Genomic DNA, 16,220 nt, shown 5'->3' on the forward strand with positions numbered 1-16,220 from the left:
GAACGAAGAGGCAGCTGGGCCACGTTGTGTGATCTCACGATCCCCACCGCTAGGTGGTGGACCCCTGGCTTCCTCCTCAGCAGGCAGAACACGTGTTAGGGGTGCTGGCAGGCCCCAATCTACCAGACCAGCCCTTCACTACTCAGTCTGCACCTTGGCAGCAAGCCACTAAAAAGGGGGAGGAGGCTGGAACAGTTATTCATGACTTTACCTTCACAGGTCACATGCTCAAGGTCATCAAGAGGAAGCAGTGTGAACTACTCTCTCCCTCCTCCTGAAGCCGAGGGAAGATTCTGAATCAAGAGCCTGCATAGTTGACTGACCACAAACTGTGGGAACTGCTGAACTTCAGAAAGGCAGGAAATCACTATGAAGCCCAGAAAAAACAAGTTGGAAAAACAGCTCTCCATGTTTACTGCCCATTAGAGATAATTAGTCTAATAGACTGGCTTTTTTCTTTCTTAACCCAATTCCAGTTTGTGGCATCATTTTGGGAGAATCCTTATTGTAGGAGAAAGAGATTTACATGGACACTGGAAATAATATACACTGGTTACAGGCAGGCCGATTAACTGAACAAGGTAATTATAATCATTTCCAGAACATCTTTACTGTAGTGCTAAGATAATTGGTTTATATTTATATCCAAAATGACCTTTCCCACAGCTCTAAAAGCTTAGTGATGTTCACTCCATAAATGAAGAAGGCGTGCACATTACACGCCCCCAAATCCTATTCTGGTGTTTTAATCTGACATGTCAACAGGGCCAGGGGCCCCTATTATTGGGCTCAACAGCAATAAAAACAAAACAAAACAAAAAACTTCCATATACTCGGAACATACTGCCATAAACAGACTTAATGCAACAGAGAAAATATTTTGGTGGTGAACATTTAACAAGCTCCTACCAGAAGCCAGGACCAGCCCCCCTGGCTGGTGGAGGGGAAGGTTGGGGGTGGAGGAGGGCAAACGCAGAGATAAAGGAGGCCCAGGCTGGTCCCCTTGATGCTCACATCTCCCTCTGGTGCAGAATGGGGTCTCAGTGGACCTGCGCACAGGTCAGGCGAGATCCGGGAAGTGCTGTATTAGGCAGTGCTGTGGGACAGGCTCATGTCACTGGGTCAGGGGCTCAAGTTCTCAGAGTTTGGGAGAAAGAACAATGGCAGCTTCAATGTAAATGTAAATTGTTTAAAGCCACCAGGCTCCCAGATACAATCTGTATTATAACTAGCTATAGCTTTGGGCCAGTTATGAATGAATCTGAGGAGCTGAGTTACTGGTGTGCCGGCGGGAGGTCAGGTCAAAGGGCTCTCAGACGCTGGGGTTTTCTTGATTCATTTATTGGCAAATGACAAAGCCTCTCCCAGGTCAGATCATACAAAAGTAAATGGTCTACCCCAAAGGTGTCAACTGTATAGAAAGAAAAGCTGATGAAGCATTATCTGTCCCCCCAAGGTCAATGTTAAGTGCATCGGTGTGGCAGGAAAACAGGTGATTTTAAGCTGTATATGTATTTATTATGTTTCTGCTTATACTGTGAACTTTATCAATAGACAGTTTTCTTACTAACTCTAAGTCTGTCTTCTGGCTTATATTTCCAATTATTTATTTCTTAACTTATTCTTCTTACATAGTTCATTTTTTATCCTTATTCTTACATAGTTTTTTGACTGCAAAAAGATACATACACATACTTTTTTACAACAGTATAAAATTATAAAAAAACAAAAGGTAACCTTCCCCAAAGAAGCGCCTGTAAACGTGTGGACAGACTTCCCTCCAGATGTTCACTTTATGCACAGACTAGGCCCATATATATATATTACATTCAAACACAGAAAATGACATATAAATGCAAGATAAAATAGGAACAGCCTATTCTGCGCCCAACTCTCTTCAAAAATAAACATTTTGGTGGCAGGAGGACACTGATGATAGCTGCCTTCACGGAACGTGAGCACCAGGAGCCCCAGGGATCGGACCCACGTGTGTGGGCTGACGCCGGGGGCCGGGGCAGCGTGTGGACACGTGGCAGGTTACAGTGGCTGATGACAAGGCACTTTTATAAGGAAAGAAGCTGCTTCCTCAGCAGCCTTTCTCAGCGGCCAGCCCACGGCCTGCCTCCCTGGGCTCCACACCACCTCTGGCGCTGCTTAGACCCTGCCAGGCTGGGGACGGCACCCCGGCTGGGGGCGGGGGCTGCAGGATTGGGAGGGTCCCAGGCTGTTGGGCCGGGAGTACCTAAGGGAGCGAGCCGGGGTTCTGTAAAGGCAGAGTGACCCAAGGGCTGAGCACGTGCGTGGCAACTGCAGCGGACATGGCCCAGGCCCGGGCAAAGGCGGCCAAGACATCCCTCCACTCCGGGCGTGTCACGTGGTAGTGACCCCCAGGCAGGCCTGGCCCTCGAGTCCTACTGTAGAGGTCGAGGCGCAGACAGTGCGGGCCTGGGCTGCCAGAGGGTGGCAGGGGTCTGGTGAAGTGCACAGTCTTCAGAGGCAAAACTAGTGGGGGGCTCCGCTGGGTCAGCAGTGAGAGAAAGGAGGGGGGTGCTGGTCCCTGTGTGGGGGCTGGCCTGCTGTGGGAGTGAACGAGGCCAGAAAGTTGTGCCCTGCAGTGGGCAGCCTGCTCCGGACAAGAGAAGCCGCCCATGAGTTCAGCTTTCTGGGGCCACGAGCATGGGTCACCGCAGGCAGGGAGCCCTGCTTTTGTTTCAGTCATCTGGGAGTCTGGGGGTCGGCCCACCGTCAGCCACCTCAGCACCGGGCCGCGCGCCAGGCCGGGCTCCTCACTGGCCGTCGAATCTCTGCAGCCGCTGTCTCCTCATCTCCTCCTCCGGGGAGAGCCGGAACCCATAGGGCGGGGGACTGCTTCTGGAATTTCCTGCAGTGAGAAGCACAAGGAGAATCAAACTTGCCCAACCACCACTCTGACGCTGATAGCGTACTCTGGGGGAACAGTGTCACCTCTATTTTGGCCTGAAACAGAAATAAGACAAGTGCAATTCACCGCCAGCTGTCAACACGGAGTTTGACTGGACTCCCCTTGAAGCTTCTAAACAATCTCCCCTGTTTTCTTCTCCTGCTCTGTAACTCGCATCACCTAACTCCACGAGGGCTTAGTTTGTTTTTATGCCCAGGACTAATTTGTAAGCTGGTTCCTCACGCTCTCTGTATCCTCCTGGCCCTCCTCTGCCAGTGGGGATCGTGCCTGCTTGAAACACCCTGGACTGCAGAACAGGGGCAGCGGCGCATCGGGGCCAGTGTCTGGGCAGGTGGACAAAAACACAGCCCTAATCTTTAAAGATCGCATGAAGGACCACGGGATTCATCACTGGCGGGTTCTCCAGGGACCACACACACACCAAAAATAGAATGAACATGCTACAAGCCTTTCAAGTTGCTATGTAAAAACACCCTTCCAGGTTAGTGGGGAGTAACGAAGGAATGAAAGGGGCACATCGAGCACACCCACGTCTTCACGAGGCAGCCACGCAGTGTGTCACGGACTGCCGGGGCAGGTTTTTAAGCCGCGAGTCCGATTTTAAGCCTGTGGACCACAAGATGGGCCCTTCCCCTCCTGGTCCTCTGCTAACCTGCGCACTCGCTCTGAGAGGTCCTCTTGCACCATCTGCACACCCAGAGGTCTTACTAGCTCCCGGGGCCCTGACCGAATACCCCGGCCTCTAAGCACCCACCTGCTATCAGCCTGCACCCCCTCCTCTCAGGGGTCCACTGCACCAGCCACATGCTCCAGAAGGGCCACGCACCCCTCCCCCACTCCTCAGCAGCCCAAGCAGCAGCCTCAGGCCCTGCTCTCCCCCAGCACCTGGGACAGGCCTGGCCACCCAGGAGCTGCTCTGTGAAGGCCAGGGCTTCACGACTGACCAGCACCTGCCAGGGCTCCTCTAGCCCATGGAGACTCTGGAGCCACAGCTGGGGCGAAACACGCTGGGCGCACTGGCCTCATCAGGAAGGTGGGCGGGGCAGGGGCTGGAGCCAGGAGGAAAAGCAAGGAAGGGCAGATTTCTGCTTGTTCTGGGCGGCACCTTTACAGGTACATCCACCTGACAGTTGGCAGGACTCTGCTGGTCAGAGGTCGGAGCAGCAGTGCGACGCTGGCCCAGCGCTGGGACCGCAGTAGCCCGAAGCTACTTCTTTGCTGGCTAGTGCTCAGCTGTGTCTGGCCTCCTTTCCTTTGAGGTCCAGGGAAAAAACCCCAAGGAGGCCTTCCTGACTAGGACACCCCAAGTGAGCTGGCCAGAGAGCCCGGTACTCACTCCCACAGGGTGAACTCTTACGCAGTTTCTGTTTGATACAGTGAAATATGTGTCAATTTATCAAGTCTCATTAAAAAGTGATGTTCAAACACAACATAGGCTTGTAAGACTTTGACCATAAAAATTTTATAAACACTTGGGAGATTTGAAAGTATTGCTGGCTGTGTTTTTTGCCACATGCACTTGGAAAGGAAAGGAATGCTCATTGTTCAGAGAGGTGGGTACTTTGAAGTCACAGAGAAACTCGTGAATCCAATCGCCATGAATTTATGGCTGAAAATTGCTTCAGACGATGAGATGCAGACCCTGGTTGTCTTTTATAGTTGTTTTGAACAAGACGGTCCTTCACTGCACTTCTGAGTGCAGGCCAGCTGGGCAGGGAGTGGTTAGGACTGGCTGCAGGCAGAGTCCAGAGCAAGTCAGACGTGGCAAGTTGACTCCAGGCCATGGGACATGAGACGGCGAAAGGGCTCAGGCTTCCAAAGGGAATCACCACGTAACAAAAGAAAAAGCCGAAAACAAATGTTTCCAGAAGGGGAATTCGGGGAAGGATTAGGAGAGGCTCCCGGCCAGAGCAGCCAGCACAGATGCTCCCTGGACCCAGTCACAGGGCCGAGAAGGGCAGCAGAGCCAACGGAAGGGGCCACATCCACGCGCTTGAGGAGAACTCACAGCGACCCGGAACTCCTGACTGGCACTGCAGACCCCGCACGGGCCCACGCCCAAGCACAGACTTGGCCCTTTCTTTAGGTGGCTGACACACGAGTGGACATTTATCTGTCTTAAATTCAGTTATGAGGATGATTAAAAATAGATAAAGGGGCCCTCCCTGGTGGCGCAGCGGGTTAAAGCACAGCACCGAGAATCTAAAGCCGCTTCTGCATGAGTTCGATTCCCGCCTGCCCCGGAGGTGACCACATGGCGCGGCAGACCTCTCCTGACCTGCCCGCTGCTCCCCTCAGCAGTGTACTTCGTCAATCTGCCTGTTCTGTTCCCCGCTCTGTCTCTGGTGAAGCCTCTCACCGCCCCTGAGCCTCTGGCCTGTACCCCAGTTCTGTACGCACAAATAAATAAATCTTTAAAAAAAAAAAAAAGATAAAGGAGACAAAAGAACAGCAGCCACTCTTTTGCCTAGAGGTGCCCTAGCTCAATTAACTTTTACTTCCAATGTGGCAATCAAAGAGGTTCAGAGAGCATTAGGGACACAGCTCAGGCTGTGAGACAGGCAGAGCTACAGAGACAGGCAGTCAAGACCTAACCAGGTCTTCTGACAGAGGCCCTGGCTTCCGTCCCACCGTCACTTCTTACACAGTGACACGCGGCTACCCTCTCACCGGCCTCTGCCATCCACAGTGCCCTTTCCTACATGGCCAGGTGAGCAGCTTACTCCTATATTAGAACAGAAAAAGAAGATCCAGCCTTGGTATCCCCAATCTTGCGGGACCTGCTGTCGCCACAGGCCTGACGACAGAGCCCGACATTGGCCCCCTGAAGCAGCATGGCTATTGGAGTGGCTCGGCTTTCTCCACAGAAGGCCTTGGGCGTTACAACATGACAACCGCCACCACAGCCACGAGGCCTTCTGACTTCACAGGCGCTTCGCATCCTTCCAGCACAGTGTTTCCAAGGAAGTCAAAGCCTCCCTGGCTGAAGAGCGACTCTGGCGCTTCATTTCAGGTTCTGAACGTTATACTGGCTTTTTTTTTTTTTTTTAAAGATTGATTTATTTATGCACATAAGAACTGGGGTACAGGCCAGAGATACGGGGCGGGGAGGTGAAAGGATTCACCAGAGACAGAGCAGGGAGCAGAACAGGCAGATACACTGAAATACACCGCCGAGGGGGGCAGCGGCGGGTCAGGAGAGCCCTGAGTGTCAACTCCCTGGCTGGGGAGAGAACTCAGGTTGCAGTAGCTGTGGGCAGCTTCATAATCCTGCGCTTTAACCCGATGTGCCACCAGGGAGGGCCCATGATGCTGGTCTTAACCCCAGTTCAATTTTGTAAAGGAAATCTCTGCAAATTAATCTGATATTTCAGAGACAGGGCCAACGCTGGCGGGAGGCTGTGGGTTGGGCCTTGCTGGGATGGGCTCCCTGCCACCGCACTCAGGTGGCCTCTCTCTGGCTTCCAGTGCCTCACCTTCGCCCCCATTTCTAAGCATCCCTGTGTCACGTGACCTGGCACTGCTCTCCATCACTGCCAAGACAGTGCAGCGCACAGCTGAGACCTTTTTCTCTGGAAGTCAAATCAGGCAACCAACACTTAACGGCCTCGGTGAAAGGCCCTGCTCCGATGCACCTGGAGCAGAGCATTAGTATTTATGAGCCCTGCCTCTGTGCTCTTGTAAATAGAGGTCAGCCCTCAATTTTACTCAAAGAAATAGTGCGCATGCCTCCGAGAACCCCAGGAACAGCACCCAGTTTAAGACAACTTAGCTCAATGATAGTCGTGAGATCCCAAGATTCATTGATTTGTGGTTTTTGATGAGACACTGTTCCGTTCTCCATCCTCATGTATAATGCAGTAACCTCTGCATTTTACATCTAAGGGAGAAGCAATTTCATCTTGGTAAGAATTGCTAAATGAACGCCAGGAGGAGATGGCCATTTTCCCTCCTGTTCAGCCTCTTTGTGAGGAGCGCGGTTTCACTTGCTGTATTCATGGGCCCGGGGCCTGATGAGCGCACTAGACCAGCAGTGGAATTATGCGAGAGTGAAGCTACCGGTGGCCTAACTTTCCCTTATATTAGGAAGTTGAAGCGGCAATCACTTTAAGTGAAGTTCTTCTTTAAAAGACCAGGAAACCTCTAAATAAATCACCAGGGCGCCCTGGGAATTCTGTGTCAGATGAGGGCTGCAGCGAGGGGACCCATCATGTTCTCCCTGAGAACGATACTTTATCATAATTCTGTGAGTCACAGGCTTCCAAAACGCCTTCTGTAAAGGATGTTTTGCTATGTCAGTTGCAAAGACCAAAAGGACCTACAAAAAATCCTAGACTTTCTCAGCAAGACCTTCTCTGAGGAAGGGAAGAGCCCAAGGTCCTCAAAACCACTTTTCTTTCTGAGAACTAATAATGCCCCTGTTCGTCTGGCCAGCTGGCTGTCTACCTCTTTAAAAATAGCCGCAAACTCATCTAAAACTTCATTACATTCACACAACTGGGTGTTTCATTGGGTTTACAAGAAGGTAACATGTATAAGTGACTTGAGAGAGAACTCGTCACATTTCTTCCAGACCAGTCAAGTCACAACCCTGGGCATTTCGTGAACAGCAACTGGAACCTCAGGAAGGGAGCTCGGGATTGACAGCACCAGTCACCTGCCTGGCTCCTGTCTCCACCACCTGTGACTTCAAACAGACTCGAATCCAGTTAGTGATTCACGTAACCTAAAATGCAGTCCTTTGCGCCAGGTCTCGTGTTTCTTACAGGAAAGATGTTCTGGTCTGACGTCTGGAGCACAGAGGAAGCCCAGGGACCCGCGAGAAGGCTGTGAGCAACTGCAACCAGCCCACTTTACTCTCCCCTTCTACAAATAATACACAGTGCTTAATTTTCATGAACTTAACACATGGGCCCATCGAGAGGAAAACCCAGACAGCTTCCTGCACTCACCCCCGCTCCCCGCCCACCCGTTAGCGGCTCTCCAACAGCGAGAGGCGGTCTATCGGTTTTTGCCCCCCCTTGGGTTCAACCAGGACACGCCCATTGTGCTGGTTCCATTTCACACTACAAGAGACTCACACACACTGTCGTGTGTCCAAGTGGAATTTCCTTGTCCACTTTACAGAGTAATTGAGGCTTAACGATGTCAAGGCCACACAGCTGGTCAGGGGCTGAGGCAAGATTCAGAGCGGACCCTTTCCACGCCTCCCCAGAGGGGGGTGCATCCCTCCTGACCCGACTCTGCAAGCCTGAGCGGTGCATCGACTGCCTGGACTGCAGCCGGCAGGGCAGGCAGGACCTCTGGAAAAAGCAGCAAGAACAGCTTAACCTCTGCCTCAGACAAAATTTACTACAAAGAGATTTTTTGAGGGTAACTTAAGTCTTTTAGGTTAGGATTTGACAAGGTAGACATTTTAGCCACAACTGCAAAGCCAGCGAGGACAGCGAATGATCACGTATTTTCTAAGCAGAGAACAGGTGAAACTTCTTTCCCGAGGTCTCGACACACACACACATCTACCTCCTGCTGGAGGGGCGGCGGAGAGGGAAGGCAGGGCTGAGGAGGATCGGTCTCCTGCTAGGAATTAGTCCCCTGAAGACTATTTTTTTTTCAACAAACGTAGATTTTAGTACTTAAGGACTTTGCTACTTTTAAAATCGATTTGTCTGTTTTGGAGCCTTTGAAATTTCTATTACCAACATACACTTTATCAAGAGGGATTTCAGTGCCACTAAGCTTGACTTCCAAACGCCTTGTACACACACTTAATGACGCTCTGGAGCATTCCCAGTTTTCCTTGACTTAAGCCAGAATGCGTCTGGCCGGCAAGCTGGCGTTACACCGTGTATTCAGTCAGGTCAGCTGAAAGGCCGTCTCCAAGAACAGCCCTCCCATCCGTGTACCTTCCGTGTATTTGTTCGGTTCAGGATCATGTAGGCACGGAGGCAGCCTGGGGCCCTCAAAAGCCAGGGAGGCTTTCGCTTCTGTGTTCTCACTGCTGAACCCACTGAGGGAGCCTGTGGTTCAGCTCAGATGGTGGGCAGAGGCTGGACACGGGACCTGTTGAGGCACAGACTGAGCTCACACTTTACAACACAAAAAAGAGAACCGGAGGTAGAATAAGGTGGCCTCAGGGAAGTGAGCAGGAGGTCCGATCAGACACACCAACAGCAGGGCATTAACCACTGTTATGTGTTATAACGATCAGATAAACACTCCCAGCCAGGGGCTGTGCGTGGCGGGCACTCTCCCCATGTCCAGGGCATCTCCTTCGGGGCTCTGGTTTCCTCCCACAGCCCAAACACGTGCACGGAAGGCTCACCGGTGCAGCTCCTAGGTGAAGACCCTTGTTAAAACCCTAGTGGTGCAGCAGGTTAAAGCGCAGCACTAAGAATCAAAAGCGACTTTCACACGAGTTCGATTCCCGCCTGTCCCGGAGGTGACCACATGGCGCGGCAGACCTCTCTGGACCCGCCCGCTGCTCCCCTCAGCAGTGTACTTTGTTGATCTGCCTGTTCTGCTCCCCGCTCTGTCTCTGGTGAATCCACTCACCGCCCCTGCTCCTCTGGCCTGTGCCCCAGTTCTGTATGCACAAATAAATAAATCTTTAAAAAAAAAAAAAACACACACACACACAGGTCACCAGACCCCACCAGCAGGGCCCCGTGCAAGAAGTGATATGCTGGGCGGGGAAGTGGCATGGCTTGAACGGCACCTAGAAATTCTGCAGCACAACCCCGAGAACGGCTGGAGGAGAGGCAGCTGCCTCTCCGGACGGGGCCTGCACATGTCCCCGCTCCTCCTGGGCCCGGGATCCTCTGGGGCCGCCGTCACACACCCTGCAAGAGGTGCTCGGTCCCAGCAGACACCAGAGGGCCCGCGCGGACAGCTGCCCTGGCGACCTGCCTCCTGGCCGGCCTGGGCCTGCGGCTGGCAGATGTGCGGAGGTGGTGCTGTCTTCAGCCTGCCAGGAGCTGGCCAGGCCGGGCTCCCGGGCAAGTTCCTCCATCTCACGGAGTTGAATTCACTGCCCCTTCCTTCTGACATTTTAGTTTTCAATCAGCTTTTCATTTGGGAATCATCTGAGATTTACAGAGGTCACAAAGACAATACAGACAGCCCGATTCCCCTAATGAGCACATCAAGAGGCGTGTTTGTCAGGGTGAAGACTCCATTTGTAAGGGTGGGTTGCCTCACTCTGAGCCCAGTCCCCGAGCTCCTGCGGCTTCGCCCCTTTCCTGCAGTTCCCTGCTCAGGCGCCCACAGCAGACTGAGCTGTCTGATCTCTCAGTCCCTTTTGGCCTGGGGCAATTTCTCAAACTTTTCGCGCTTTCTTGCAGCTATGAGAATCTGGAAGAGCGGCCTGAAGAATGTCCCTGGATCTGGTTGCTCTGAAGTCTTTCCTGGTGATGAGACTGGGGTGGGGGTTGGGGGAGGCCAGCCAGGGGTGACCCCCAACACCGCCACACCCTACCAGGTGTTCACACCACGAGACCAGTCCGGCAATGCTGGCCTGGAGCCCTCGGTAAGTGATGCCGGCCAGGCGGCCCCTCCTTCCTGCCTTCCCGACGAGCTCCTGGAGCGAACAACGCTTTGACTCTCACCACCAAGCGTTTCCAGGATGAACTGGACCGTCTCAAGCCAGCTCTGTTATGTCCTCTGCTTGGGCGTGTGTGGTTAGGTTCATCTCTACCTTCCCTGGGCCCCAGAGCCCTGAAGTCCAGGTGAAGAAGCTCATGCCACTGGTGAGTGAGCGTGAATCCCCAGGAGAGTTGCTGGAGCGTTTCTGGTGGGGGGAGCTGGTGTTTGCAACCTGCTCCCCAGAAGTTCCACTGCTTTGGACAACGCTGAGCGACAGCTTAGCTTTCTCTTTCAAGAGAACAGATCTACCCTGGGCCTCACCCCAGTTTTACACTTGCCAGCAGGTGGAAGCAGAGGCCCGTGACTGGAATCTGCTGCAGGAAAACCAGGACAAATCCCAGTCAACAAAGCAATCCGCATCGTAAGCAGAATTAGGGTTGTTTTGAAACAGATGGGCGCTACAGAAGCTGCCGGCTGAGTGTCATGGAGTTGTTTATTGTCTGGATGGCCCGAAACCTGGGGCTCATTTGCTGGCATCTAGCCATTTCTATGTCATGTCACATTTCTCCCGGAGCAAAGGAGACCCACGAAGGCCCGGGGAGAGCTGCGGATTTGGGGACAGAGCTGGATGTGGACTCGGGTATTTCACCCAGTTCTAAACTCAGAATCAGCTCTTGCCACTGTGCTCACCACTTGCACATGAGTGCTTTCACTGGCACGATCTGTATCACGCTAGCCCCGACCTAGACGAGACGAGCAGAAACAGCAGCGATAAGGCATTCCTAGGCGCCACAGCACCGACAGGGTTTCCCTCAAGCCCCAAACGGCTGCTCACTGGCCCATGTCTCCTCTCAAAGCCTCGCTCACTCGCCCTCATACCTGCTCACCTTCTGCCCCTTGCATGATCCCCGCAAGAGAGAAGGGGAGCAAAAGGAGGTGGACAGGACACCGAGGCAGGGAGGCCAGGACATGTAAGCGACACTGTATCCCCAAGTCTCGGGGCGCCTTGCAGGCTGCCAGCACTGGGGGTCCATCCTGGAGAACGACTTTAATTCCACAGTCCATGCCCCGGGCCCTGGGCCGCTGCCGTCCTGGTCAGCCAGGCTCAGCGGTCAGGGAGATGACTCTGATGTTGGCAGTTTGGGGCTGGTCTGGGGGGATCCCTGCTGCAGCCGAGGGACTCCCAGACTTCTGCTGGTGGGTGCAGGGATGAGGTGGGCTCACAGCTGCCTAGGACCACCACCCCTGCCCTCCCGGTGGTGAGAGGCCAGTGTACGGCCTCTCTTTCATGAGCTGGGTGGGACCCCGCTCAGAAACCTTAAGATCCCAGCACGACTGCTTCCACCCCGGCTCACACCCCACGCAGACAGAGGTATCAAGAAGCATTTTTGACAACATTTAGACCTCTGGTGTTTTACTCATTTTGACCTGAGTTTCAACTCGGAGGCAGCTCAGTTTCCAAATCTGTAAGCAAAGATCTGTTTTCACTGACTCTTGAAATCACTGGCCCTTTGAGATTAGCCGGTATCTCCCCTAAGAAACTCAATCTTCTGAAAATAACTATTAAGCTTTGGGCATGCCAATCATCACCCCAAGAAATCAAGGACTGAAGAAAGATGGGCTGCTGGCTGTGAGTGGACACTGGTCAAGCCCAGTGGCAAATGGCCAGCTGTGTGGGCATGGCCAGTCAGGAGAAGTGAGGGGGAGGACGGGACGGCTGGCGCCTGGCTGGCAGGTGGGGTGCTGCTCCCTGGAGAAACACTGGGGCCTGCCCGCCAGCACGGCACAGCGCTGGGTCTGCACAAGCAGGTCTCTCACCACATTTCCCAGGAGCCGGAAACTGGTGGCTCACCAGCTGCTACGCTCTGCCTGCAGTCAGGATCTTCCCACACCAACCCAGCTCCCCCAAGGAGCCTAACAGGTCCAGGGACCACGCTGCGCTGGCAGTCTGGTGGCTGCTGCCCCAGAGTGGAGGAAGCGGGCCCCGGAGGCTCAGCCCAGCCAGAGCAAAGTGATCCTCTCTGGATCTCTGCGTGGGCCGGGAAGGGCAGGAGCAGGCGGGGACACGGGGCTGGAGCGCACGGGGCAGATGCAGAGCGCTGGTGACTGGAAGGCTCTCCCAGCCCAGGCCCCACCTACAGCCTGCTCCTGTGCCTACCAGGGTGAGGGGCAGGTCGGGGACGCCTCAGGATCCAGGTCAGCCTCCTGCTTCCTGTCTGGGCTCTGGGCTCCCACAGACACAAGGACAACTTCGCAGGGCCAAAAAGGGCAGAGTTGGGCCCTCCCTGGTGGCGCAGCGGGTTAAAAAGCACAGCACTACGATGCTATCAGCAGCCACTATGGCACGAGTTCGATCCCTGGCCAGGGCACAGCAGACCTCTCCTGACCCGCCCGCTGCTCCCCTCAGCAGTGTACTTCGTCAGTCTGCCTATTCTGCTCCCCACTCTGTCTCTGGTGAATCCTCTCACCGCCCCTGCACCTCTGGCCTGTACCCCAGTTCTGTAAGCACAAATAAATCAACCTTAAAGAAAAGGCAGGGTCATGAGATGTCTTAGGTACATCCAGGTGGGACGTTGTCTTATGGGCTTTAAAAGTGCAAGTTATTTCCGCTTTTCCAAACCCCGGAAGACTTGACCGGGCAGTGAGCTCCTAGTTCAGGGGGCTGAGGTGGACAGGGCAGCTTGGAGCCTTTGAGACGCAAAAAGCCACCTGGCCTCCTCCTCACACGGAGGCAGGGGCTAGGCCAGGGTGATGCATCTACATAGTGGGGGTGCAGGGAACCCCGAGCCCGACCCCATCCCAGAAAATCAGGCCGCGGGAGCAGGTGGCCAGGTCCCGCCCCGCAGGTCAGGAGGGAAAGCGGCGAGCCTGGAAGCATACGCGGCCCCGAGCAGCAGCTGGGCCCGACCTGAGGGCTCCACAGAGGCCTGGGTAGCTGAGGTGAGGGCAGCGTGGCCTCACTGCCCTGGACCCGCCCGGGCAGCGTGCGGGTGCGGCCAGCGGAGGTGCAGACGGCAGTGCCCTGGCTCTCAGCACCCAAGAGCCGGGCCTCGCAGGGCCAGGGCGCCGGCGCGGGAAGCTGCGGGATCTGGGTGTGGGGCCCAGCACAGGCCCTCACCGAGGCGGCTTCTGTGCGTGTGGGCGCAACTGGCCGGCACCAGGGCTGCCCCTCGTGGGTGCGTTAGGCCTGGGCTGTGCTCTGCGCTGCATGGGAGACGGGCTGAGTGTGCATGGTCTCACACAGGCACTCGCGTGCGCACACGCAGGCCTGCGACCAAACCGTGTCTGACAAACAAGCCCAGCTCACGGGGACCCTCGGACTGTTTTGCACCCTTGAAAGCGCCTCTCGCGGCTTCACACTGACCTAGCGCTGCTCAGAAAGGACCCTAAAAAGGCTTGTGCTACAGAGAGGTTCGCTAACAGCAAGGCATTCTTTCCCCACATCTGTTCATAATTTCTAATAAAATGGAACAAGGAGCCCGCAGAAGAAAATAACGTTAAGTTTTAAATCAGGAACCTGCTCCGGATGGGAGGAGGGATTTGTGTGCGGTGCAGGGAAGAGGTGAGCGCTGAGGCTGGGGGACAGAGCGCCAAAGCAAGGTCCTGGTCAGAGAGGGGACGCTGGGGGACGCTTGGCCTGGCAGGGGGGGCTGTGGGGTGGTGGCATCTGAGCTGCCTGTTTCAAGGACGGGAAGCTGGAGCCCAGGGAGGGTATGTCACCCCTGTGTGCACTGGTCTCAGGGACACGCCCTTACCAGCGGGCCTCCTGGTGACATTTAGTCACTTTACCTTACACCATCCAGCCCTCCCTTGCCAACCCTCCAGTGGACGGACACGCTGTGCTCACCTGCAGCCTGGCTCTGGTGGGCACAGTGGTAGCGTCAGTCCTGGAGCCAGACGGCCCTGAGCTGGAATCCCGCTCTGCCTCGCCTCTGTGGCCAACCAAACACAACTTCCTCTCCTCATTCACTGAACTTTCATTCTCTTGTCTGCGAATTGCATAGACCTACTTCACGGATGCGCTGAGGTGAATGAATAAATGAATGAGGTCAGTGCCTGGCCCAAGGCAATCAGGACCAAGTGGCACCTATCGCTATGCTAAAACCCACCCTGAGGAGGGGGCCCACCCAGATGGCACACACGGAGCAGGAGGCGTCCCAGACACCTTGCTGCCCCCAGCCCATCACCGCTCGGGCACTTCAACCTGAACAAGCCCCAACCCACGCGGCCCTGCGCACCTGCGCTGCCATGCCCCGCACCAACCGCCTGCTCTGTGAGCTTGGACCCCGCACGCCTCCCGGAGCCCGCGCGCTCCCCAGCCGGGCCCACACCACAGCAGGAGAGCTTTTCCAAAACACATCTCGTCAGCTTCAGCCTCTGCCTCACCCCTCCTGGGCGCCCTTTTATTTAAGAACAAAGCGAGTTTGTGCCCAGCCTGCCTGCCTGCCTCCCACTCCGCCTCGTCAGTCCTCCTGGCCTTCCCGGTCCTCCACCTGGGCTCTCAGCTCAGACACGGCCTCCTGGGGAGCAGCTGTACCCCCCGGCTGGAGTGCTTACAGCTCCCTGTGCCCTTCCTTACAGCACACAGTGTCCAGGAGTAATTCTACACGGCTGGTGCTTCCAGGAATGTGCATCCTCGCCTGGGAGGTGCAGGGGCGGGGAACAAGGGCTAGCGGTCACCTTCTCACCCTGGGGATGAACCTTAACTGGAGAGAGGGCCTGAACCAGAGGGAGAACGGCAGTCTGGCTATAGCCGGGGTCTACAGCGCGGCTGGAGTACACGACTGTGGGCCTGTGGCGGCCTCTGGGCCCTGCTCTCACGACGCGGTGCCCACATCTCTGATCACAACCGTGCTACCCTTAGCAGGACGCTTCCTTTGCATCACCCATGGCTCAGCACAATTCACTGCTCTGACTTTTGTTTTTAAATAGGAAACCATGAGGGCACAGCAGGGGCCGTGATGGGCACTGGAAGACACGGCAAGATACAGCGGATCTCTTGAGTTTAAAGGGAAAAAAGGGAGGGCCACGAGAAGGCACCCGTGAGCGTCACCCAGTGTGACCCCGTTTCTAGAGCGGCTTCTATGGACTGGACAGGCCCCAGGCCGGGGCCCGGGCTGTGCTGGGGCAGTGAGCCCGGGAGGGCGCCACACCAGCCGGACCCTTCCGAGGGAATGAACGCACTTCTGCAAGTCACGTGTGGCTTCAAATACTAGAGAAAAAGGAATTTATAAAACAGCTGCTCTTTGATGTGGTGAACTCCTTTAAAACCGCATTGTTCAAATTTATGTTAAAATGCAAACCCTTCATGTTTACAATGGTACTTTCGGAGGAAGGCTATATAAAAGCAGGACTGTTAAATTTCAAAGACTTGAGACTTATAACCTCAGAACAATAGGGCCTTCCCAGTGCGAATTTATGAGCTGTTAAACCTCAAAAGCTTTCCTCAATTAGCAGTGAAGGCTCTTGACATATTTGCAGCCTGATATCGGGGCTGTTCTTTGTATAGTTTGGGGTGTACAGCTTTTATCAGAACTTTTCCTCACTCTCACTGACCTGGGACGACAACCATTGTGCTTCTCGAGCGCCGTGTTTGATCCTGCCAATTACGCTGTGGGCCGGGACGCATTTCACGGTCCCCCTCGCTCCCGGGGCACACAACAAATTATACATAATGCACGGCATTGTCATTGTG

General features: G+C 54.7%; 1 protein-coding gene across 1 annotated transcript in view; it reads right to left on the minus strand.

Moving 5' to 3' along the window:
• Positions 1-1,269: 1,269 nt before the first annotated feature.
• The window catches only part of RHBDD1 (rhomboid domain containing 1), a 113,639-nt gene continuing 98,688 nt past the window's right edge, over positions 1,270-16,220 (minus strand). The window contains exon 7 of the mRNA XM_004674228.2: positions 1,270-2,881. Within this exon, the coding sequence (XP_004674285.1) occupies positions 2,787-2,881 (95 nt within the window). The 3' untranslated portion in view covers positions 1,270-2,786. The remainder of the gene's footprint in view (positions 2,882-16,220) is intronic.

The sequence above is a fragment of the Condylura cristata genome, unplaced genomic scaffold (assembly GCF_000260355.1).
Source record: "Condylura cristata isolate star-nosed mole 26May11 unplaced genomic scaffold, ConCri1.0 scaffold00002, whole genome shotgun sequence".
In the NCBI taxonomy this organism is placed as follows: domain Eukaryota; kingdom Metazoa; phylum Chordata; class Mammalia; order Eulipotyphla; family Talpidae; genus Condylura; species Condylura cristata.